This window comes from Orycteropus afer, unplaced genomic scaffold (assembly GCF_000298275.1).
Source record: "Orycteropus afer afer isolate SDZICR_OR568_19922 unplaced genomic scaffold, OryAfe1.0 scaffold00011, whole genome shotgun sequence".
Lineage (NCBI taxonomy): Eukaryota > Metazoa > Chordata > Mammalia > Tubulidentata > Orycteropodidae > Orycteropus > Orycteropus afer.
This window is the reverse complement of record NW_006921598.1, coordinates 8564590-8574181: the sequence shown is the minus strand read 5'-3', so window position 1 is coordinate 8574181 and position 9592 is coordinate 8564590. Positions and strand designations below refer to the sequence as shown.

The following is a 9592-nucleotide window of genomic DNA, read 5'->3' as shown; positions in this document are numbered from 1 at the left end:
ACCTGTGGCTTCCAGCCAAGCAAAAGACAGACATATGAGTTGAACATTTACCTGCGGTAGATACACTCCTTGGAAAAATCAATCATGGGAGAAAGAAAGGCTGTTTATACACAAGAAGACAGCTCAGGGGGCAGGAGTGCAAGGAGGGATGGACACTGGGAAGAGGTAACTATCAGAAGGAAGTGGGAGGGGAGCTGTTGCATTGTGGTAAACGGTAGTCAATGTCATGAGGCCAAGTGTATGTGAACTGTTGTATGGAAAGTGAATTTTCACCCAAATCACACACAAAAAAGGTAAACAAACAAACAAAAAAGAGTATATTGAATAGGACATATTTATACTAAACAATTATTTATAGTTTATTTCAAATTAAAATTTAACTGAATGTTCTACATTTTTATTTGCTAAGTCTGGCAACCCTACTTATGTAAAAGTCATGAGCAAGCTTGAAATTGCAGTCATAAAATCCATAGCATAAAGCTGTCTGGCCAAAGAAGGAAAGAATAGAGTCCTACCATAATTTATTCCATCAGTACTATTGCAAAGTATTATTTGTCCCTCTCTAATACACAATTTACTCATTGATTATTTAAGAAGAAGAAAAATTTTAATTGACCTATTTGACACATTCTAATACAATTTCACTCAAAGTGTATTCTGCAGACTGTTATCAATTCTTGTCAAGATAATGAGTTTGGGCTAGGATGTAAACCAAGTAAGTGCATCAGCTGTTAGGCAGCATATTCATTCAGCTAGTATTTTCTTTAATAGTGAGACTTCCTTGATGAAGGAAGTAGTATGCTGATTGCAATTCTAGCCCAAACTCCTTATCTTGACATGAACCAGTACCAAGGAGCTCAAAAACTTCCTGGTTACTTAAAGGTATCTGTCTTAGGTATCCAGTGCTTCCATAACAGAAATACAACAAGTGGATGGCTTTAACAAACAAATTGATTTTCTCACAGTTTAGGAGGCTAGCAGTCTGAATGTAGGACACTAGCTCTATAGGAAGTCTTTCTTTCTTTGTCGGCTCTGGAGAAAAGTCCTTATTCCTTGTCTCTCTGGTGATCTTCATGTGTCTTGGCATGCATGTGTCTTCCCACTCTCTGCTTCTTTCACTTGCTTGTTCAATCTCGTTTATATCTCAAAAGAAATTGACTTAAGACATATCCTACACTAATCCTGTCTCAACAACATAACAAAGAACCCATTTCAAAAACTGATTATAAACACAGATACAGAGGTTAATATTTACAACATATATTTTGGGGGGACATAATTCAATCCGTACAGAACCCAAAATAAATTCATTTGTAAGTGATTATTCTGTGTTGTGAGTTAATATTATATATATATATGTTGTTGTTGTTGTTGTTGTTGTTATTTGCCGTCAAGTCGGACCCGACTCATAGCGACCCCTCCTTGGGTTTCCGAGGCAGTATCACTACGGAAGTAGATTGCCCCATCTTCCTTCCAAATATATATATACATATATATATATGAATTATACATATACAGTTTTATATATATATATATATATATATATATAGTTATATGTCAGTTATATATTTATGTAGTACATAAGGCCTTCATTACTGGATGCATCTGTAACAGTGGACATTTTAATACATTACACGCAGCTCTAGTGTGGATCCTGAATATGTTATGCTAAAGAATCATAAGTAACATAAAATAGAAGAGGAAAATCTCAATCAGCAGTTATGTGTCAATTTTTATTCTACTGTTGTTAAATAACCATATACTTCAATAAATAAAACCTGTGACAAAAAAAAGAAAAAAGCACAGGGAGATAGCTCAGGGTGCAGAAGAGTATGAAGGGACGGACACTGGGAGGAGGTAACTATGGGGAGGAAGTGGGAGGGGAGCTGCTGCATTGTAAATTTTGGTCAATGACATGAGACAAAGTATATGTGAACTGCTGTATGAAAAGTGAATTTCTGTAAATCTTCACCCAAATCCTAATAAAAAAAAAAAAAAAAAGATAGGTATGCAATAACATTTCTAATGTGTTCTGATTTACCAATGCTACAACCATTACAAGAAATGAAAGATGTTCTTGTGAAGTTTTTAACAACAGCTTTACAAGCAAATGAAGGTTGGTTATATGTACTCAGTGGCACAATGGTTAAGTGCTCAGCTGCCAACTGAAAGGTCAGTGCTGCAAACCCACCAGAAGCTCCATGGTACAAAAGACCTGGCGATCTGCTCCCACAGGAAGACTTCAGCCTAGAAAACCCTATGGGGCAGTTCTACTCTGTTACAAGGAGTTGCTACGTGTCAGAATTTGACTCTACAGCATGTAACATTTTACAGGTCTGGAAAACCAAACTGGAGTCTTCCCCAGAGGTCTTTGAGAAAGTCGAGCAAAACTCTGGTCACATTAGGACAGGAACGAGAAAGCTGTTTGTCTTGAGTGTCACAGCAGAACCAGGGATAGCCACTACTACAAGGAAGTTTTAAGACTTTGGCAGAGAGGGAAGATAAACAGGTTAAAAAATAAATGAAAGGTAAGGGATACAAGAAGAATAAAGAAGATGGAGAAGAAACAACATAAGAAAAATGAGCAAGAAAGAGGTATCTGTGGTAGGAAGTGCAAACTGCCATCAACAAATGTGGTGGCAGGGAGGGTTAGAATAGAGTGGGGCTGAATTCTAGAAGCAGGTACATAGCTACATAGAGACTGACCGACGACGTTCTTTCAAACTCAGAGCCAAGCCCCTAATCCATTTCTGCCTCTTATTTTCTAGACTACCCTCTCTGTTTCAATACTATAACATAAGAGAATTCTGACAAAAGTAGAGAATCAAGATTTTGATACTCTGAATCACTGACACATGTTTACAAAGCATACAATATAAAAATATGCCTCTCTCAAATATATTTGAACAAGCTCTGTGTTTATGGTGTGACCCTGGGCAAATCATTTCTTAACTCTTCTGTATCTCTGTATCTCCAGGGTCAGGAGGAAACCCAAGAGGTTAGCTGTGGCCAGGACTGTAGTCAATCCAACTCTTTTTGGACAAGATTGAATCACAAGGGAAGGGGTTTACATTTCCATAGATCAGGCACTTGACCAGCTCCTAAACCTTGCTCATGATGTGGCCTTAGAAAAGTTCCATAGCATCACTGAGTTACAGTCTTAGTGTCAGGAGAACAGTTATCTCTTGAGAGACAAGGAGAAGGTGAATTCATCAATAATTTTAAAGAAAAAAAAGCTGAGACTAACAATGAATAGATATGAACTGCTGGATTCATCCCATCTATACTGATCAGGGGCGTCACCACTGACCTCCTAAATCTGCCTTACTGGATCTGACTCCAGTAACCACCTAAAGTGTCACTTCCTCACACCCTAACTGGATACGCAGGATGCTATGGAAACAAGCACTTCACTTAATTGGACTTCGGGTGAGCAGCTATCTTAGCAAGGTTTCCTCTGAAAACTAGGAGGGACTTTTGGGGAAAAGAATTTCCACATTCTGATTAAATATGATCTTTTCATTGTTTTCCTTGCTATTATAGCTTTAAAAAAAAAAAAAACCTCACTACTGTCGAGTCAATTGCAACTCATAGCAGCCCCTTCTTGGGTTTCTGAGGCAGTATCTCTACAGAAGTAGATTGCCCAACCTTCCGAGGAGTGGCTGATGGGTCTGAACTGCCAGCCTTCTGGTTAGCAGTCAAATGCTTTAGGCACTAGGCCACCAGAGCTCCTATTACAGCTTTCAAGGCACAATAATTTCCTAAAGTCCATGTGTCTTTTAAAAATTATTTTTGGTACAATTGTGTTTAACAGCTTAATTACTGCTCCCTAGATCTGAGTTTTATCTAGAGCACGGGGGTTGAAGGTGAGATTTACCTTATCTTTGATTAATTACCATGAAAGGAAGGGGGTGGGAAGGTGCTCAACTCTCTCCTAAACAGAACTGAAGTGCCTAAGAATACTGCTATTCATGAATAAATTCAGAGTGGAAGACAGAGAAGTACAATTTAAGTCTCACCTTAACTGTACTACATTGCCCAACTAAGCATAATGTGGTAAAAGTTACAAAGCACTGTTGAAAAATAAGATCGCAGTCCAATATAAGACTAAGGAAAATGACCATCACATTGTCGTCCACCTTCAATCCACATTCTTTTGTGTAACTCCTCCCAACGTGCTTTGCAACTTATCTGGCAATGCCAGCCAGTCCTGCACCACTCCTGCCAGGGTAGATTTCTGAACCTCATGGAAAAAGTTGCAAGTCTTCACTAGACACAGGCACTAAACCAAGAAGATTACATAGGAGATGTGTTTTGCTCATGGTTCAAGGTGCATCTATACCCTTCTTTTTTCGTATTCATTTTTAAAGTTTGAAAGTGGGAATTTTACCAAAAATAAGACAGGATTATAATACATGCACCCAGGGCCCATTAGAAAACAAGATGACCCTTTGGCAGCGGCACCTTGAGGTCCCAGGAACCAGCTCTCAGAAATCATAGGAAGTCACAACTCTCAACCCCCAAATCCCAGCTCCTCAGAACTGTATCAGTCAGCATGACAGTCATCAGAGATAGTTGTTGTTGGAGCACTCACTGAGGAGCCTATCTGCTAGTCTAGAAAGCAAATGTTCTGATAGAAATATTGCATCAAGGCCTAAACTACAAAATCAAAGCCAAGAAAACCCACAAAGAACAGGAGCCAAGAGATAACAGAGGAAAGCTGAGAAACAGACCACGGTGCACAGCAGGCCCAGGTGGAGAAAAAGCCAAGTTTAAGAAATGTTTGTCAGAACAAGTACTAATTTGTTCCTCTTCTTTCCACATAAATCTACTCAATCCTTTTCTAGCAAGATTCCAGGTTGATCCTAAGAAATCACACAGAAGTAATCAAAGGCATCAGCTACAAATGGGTTCACCAGCCACTCCTCGGAAGAAAGGTTGGGGCAATCTACTTCCGTAGTGATACCGCCTTGGAAACCCAAGGAGGGGTCGCTATCAGTCAGGTCCTGTTCGACACCACATAACAACACAACATAGGTTAGTAGCAGAGTAGGGCCTCCAAAATGGGGCTCTGGTGAAGACCTTTGCTTGGGAGATCCAATCCCACCTCTCAAGCAGGGCTTTACATTTCAATCTCAAGTCCCCCAAATCAATTTTTTAAGTGCCCCCTTAAGGAACTGCAGAATAAACAAACAAGGCGGGTGCTCTTCCTGGAATTCCTTTGGCCTTCACGACAATATCAAATTACAGGGCTTTTCCTATGAGATATGGTCTCTTTTCTTTCTTTTTTTTTTTTAAGAGTATCATTCATTCACCAACGGTGTCTATCATTTCAAATACTTTACAAATACATTTCCATTCTCAATCTTTCTGGAGCCTCCTAAGAATCTGGGAGGTGCTAACGAATGCAATTTGAATAATAATGAAGCTCCTGAACAATTTAATTATGAAAGGTAGCCCTAGAGACTCCAATAAAAGGATTGAGAGGCTTTGTCTACAAAAATGTGGCCTGCGTGCTCAACTGTGGGACCAATTACCAGGAGTACAGAAGCGAAAAGTGCACAGGTGCAACACCAGTTCAAGCAAACACAGAATTCGCACAAACCCCCCCTAGGGACAGGACACTGTCTAAGGATGACTTAGAAAGATTCTCTCTCATCTATCAAGACCAAGCCTTAGTTAACTTCCTCCCCTTTCAGACTGATAGAAAGTAGAGCCTACCAGGAGAAAAAATAATAAAAAGAAAGCTTGGGAGAAAATCTTTGTGTAGGGAGTTTAAAATAAGTTTAATGACTTCTCCATAAAATTCCTTGAAAACCAACAGTTTCAAAGTATCCCTCACATAATTTCTCCAATGTGAAATATTAAAAAAGTTGGTTCCTTCTCCAGCTGCATACCGCTTCACCAAGAAGTTATGTCTAAGAGCACCATTCTATTTCCAAATGACCAGACAATATATGGCCTGTTCCTTGATTTTGAGAGAGGAAAGAAAGAATAATCTTCCTGGAATCACAAAAAGCTCTTAAGACCTTAAGTGTGAAATGCAGGAAGACCGCACTCAGGCTCAACGATTGCTAAATCTTGCTTCTTCAACAAGAAACAGAGTTTGCAATGTGTTCCCCCGCCCTGTGCTCACTCCCGGGTAGGCACTGCCAAGCTCAGGTGGTGACACCAAGTGCAGATAAGGTGTCCTAACAACCATATCTGCCCAGATCCCAGAAAACCCGCGGTCACTCGGGGACTCCCGGATCACCCTTGCGCGCTTGCCCCCGCCGCCCCGCAGGTTCCCCATACAGCAGACCTGGCTGGCCCTAGGACCCCTCCCCGGGCGACACAGGGCAAGACTGACACCCGCAGCTGCTGACGACCCTGCCAGTCACGCTGCCGCCGGCTGCCTTTTTTAGCCACGACATCTGACCCTGGCTTCAACGGCGGTATTCAGGGAGTGGTCCCAGGGCGCCCCGAGAGGTCCTCTTTCCTCTCCAACCCTAGCTCCTGCGGGGCGCTCCGGAAAAGGCGTAGAGGAGGCACCGGCCCTACAAGGGGCCAGAAAACGAATGTCCCTCCAGCCCAGCCGCTTCTTCCCTCCCTTCCTCCCCTTCTCTACTCATCGTGCCCCCCCTTCCGTGTTCTGAACCTGGGCACCCCCATTTTGTAGCTCTCGGTCGTTCCTCTGGTGCTCCGCCCCGCCCCCACTCCGCAACTCTGCTCGACTGGAGCCCCTCCAAGTCAGCGGCCCGCTGGCCCTGCCAGGGGCGGAAAGAGGCCGAGGGAAGGGAAGGGGCGCGTGCAGAGGACGCGCGGGCGGGGGTCCGGGAGCTCACCTCCCTCCTCCGCCCCGCTGTCCGGGTCGGCGTCCGAGGAGTCGGGCCCGTCCCCATAGTCCGCTAGCCCCACCAGCTCATCCTCCTCCTCCTCCTCCTCCTCCTCGTCTTCCGGCTGCTGCTTCCCCAGCACCTGGCTCATCGCGCCCACCGTCCGTCCGTCTCGGGGGCAGCGAGGGTCCCAGGTCGGCGCGAAGCGTTCTCTCCTGCCGCCCGCAACCTATCTCTGAATTTGGGTTTTGTCTGGAGCGTGGCGGGGGCCGCGCGTCCCACGCGGCGGGCGGCGCCCAGGTCTGGGTCCCGCGGTTCCCAGCGCGCCCAGAGCCCCCTCCTCCGCCCCGCCCGCCGGCGGAGGAGTCAGCCGGAGCGCGGCAGTTCCTCCCTGAGGAGGGAGAGGGAGAGACTGCGTGACCCGAGTCACCTGACACACACTGTCACACACTCACACACACACACACACACACCCCGCACAGGCGCGCGCGCGCGTTCAGCCGAGCGCAAGCGCTGCTCGGCAGGGCGCTCGGCCGAGGCCACACACACTCTCACGGAGGGAGCAGGGCGGCGTAGACCCCCACACACATACACCCAGAAACGCGCGCGCGCACACAACCACACACATACGCCTGGTACGGGGGGCCCCCAGGACTCCACGCAGTCTTCTACCGCGGCTGCGCGCCAGGGGCCCCAAGCGCTCCTGCACGTGGTCCTCAGCACTGGCTGGTGAGGTGGGGGCTTTGCATACCTTTGAGGGCCACCCCCAACACACACATACACCGCAGTCCCTCTACCTCCGGCAGCCGCGTCCAGGTTTCAATCCTTGGCAATGGTTCTGATTCCAAATGGGCTACCCCCTAACGCTGCGTCCAGGCCCCCAACCCCAGAGCAAAGTGCAAAGAGCACCCAGTGGATGCTGGAACGCCCCCAGGAAGAGAACTCAGAGAAATGCACAGCTGAGCTCAGTCTCCATAGTGGTTGCCTTTTCGTGTGCGTTTTGGTTCAAAGTGTTTCACACCAAGAATATTAAAAAATCAGGCCTACCCAGATGCAAATATTTCTGAAGTAATACATGCCTCTTGGTGACTAGACTGGATAAAAATTCCTCTACAGCGACTTGGAAAAGGTCTCAGTGTGTAACATTCAGGGGCGATTCATGCACCACCTCCTAACGTCTCATTGCTACACAGACTGTATCCCACATCTCAAAATAAAATGTTTCAAACCTTTTGTATGTGTGTAGCAATGTGGGGGAGGGGACAGTTCTCAAATAGGAATAGCAGCAATGTGGGGGTGAGACTAAAACCTGCATTCCTCCTTCACAAGCTTTTCACCACAGGACATTCTGTACCCACCCTTTATGGGTACTGCAAAAAAAAAAAAAAAAAAAAAATCACGTGGACAAACTTCCTTCTGTCAAGCACAATACTAACTGGCTGGCCTGCATGGCTATCCAGATCCTACAGGTGCCAGCAACTCAGCAGTGGTGTGGGGGAGGAGAGGGAAAAGGGAGCTGAGGCTGGAGGCTCTTGTGGTCCAAGGGTGTTGCCTTTGTAGTGAACATTTATTGAGCATCTACTATATTCCAGGGCTGGAGCTAGGTTAGGTGCAGGAGTTATGGTGGCGCTGTCCTTAAGGCATTAGACTGCTAACTAAAAGGTTGGCAGTTTGAACCCATTCCCTGGAAGAAAGATGAGGCAGTCTGCTTCCATAAAGATTTACAGCCTTGGAAGCCCTATGGAGGTCACTATAAGTCAGAATTGACTTGATGGCAGTGGGTTTTGTTTTAGTTTGAGGCTAAGTGGGGGATTTAAGGATGCTACTAGCAATGTTCCTGGCCTGGAGGAGTTCTTAGTCTTGCAGATCATGACTTAGATTCTGGATTTATTTTATTTTATTTTTAGGAGTAGTTTTGGGTTGAAAGTGGATACAAACATCTTCTAAAAACCAAACTCATTGCCATCAAGTCTATTTAGATTCATAGTGACCCCCTTTGGTTTTCTGAGGTGGTAAATCTTTATGCAAAAAGATTGCCCAACCTTCCTTCCCAGGAGTGGCTGGTAGGTTTGAACCACCAGCCTTCTGGTTAGCAGTCAAGTGCCTTAGGCACTATGCCACCAGAGCTCCTTCAGACACTTTCTAGGAGCTGGCTATTTCTAATTGCAAAGGGCCTGGGATTTTCCAGGTGGAAGCAGTATAACTTGGTCTGACTGTATCAGTCTAGGTCCTTCCCAGGAGGAAACATATGGCACATGCAAAGATTTTCACTGAAAAGACTAAGTGAAGGAACAATTTACAAAAGTGAGCACAGGGTTTAGGGAATCAACACAGGGATTAGCAACACTGGGAAGAGATTATCACACCTAAACTGGTCAAAGTAAAGGAAGGGATCTGGAGTCCTAAAGAGGTGCAGCAAAGCAGGAGCTATGGCTGGTGAAGAAACAGCCACTGGCAGAACCACCTCATATCAAGAAGGCAGTAGTAGGAAGAAGAATGTGACATCTTTCTCTCCTCCCTTCTTCAGTCTTCTGTAAGTGGTTCCTGTTGGCCAAACTGGTAGCCAGAAGTCAAGAGAGCCCGGGAACTTAGTTCACAGAAGTCAGGCTCTCCTGACACAGAGACTGGGGAGGCAGGGCAGAGAGTGGACTTGAGTTGGGCGTGGGGAGCAAAACCAGCAAAGCAGTCTCTGTTTATTTTCATCCCTGGAAATGACTTAAACTTTCTAAATCTGATTCCTCATCAGTAAAACATTATCCCCTCCAAGAGTTATTACC

At 45.1% G+C, this 9592-nt stretch overlaps 1 protein-coding gene across 1 annotated transcript in view; it reads right to left on the bottom strand.

The window, feature by feature from the left end:
• Positions 1-6966, bottom strand: part of RRAGD (Ras related GTP binding D) — a 92284-nt gene extending 85318 nt beyond the window's left edge. Inside the window, exon 1 of the mRNA XM_007950879.2 lies at positions 6825-6966. Coding sequence (XP_007949070.1) covers positions 6825-6966 — 142 coding nt within the window. The remainder of the gene's footprint in view (positions 1-6824) is intronic.
• Positions 6967-9592: the final 2626 nt, after the last annotated feature.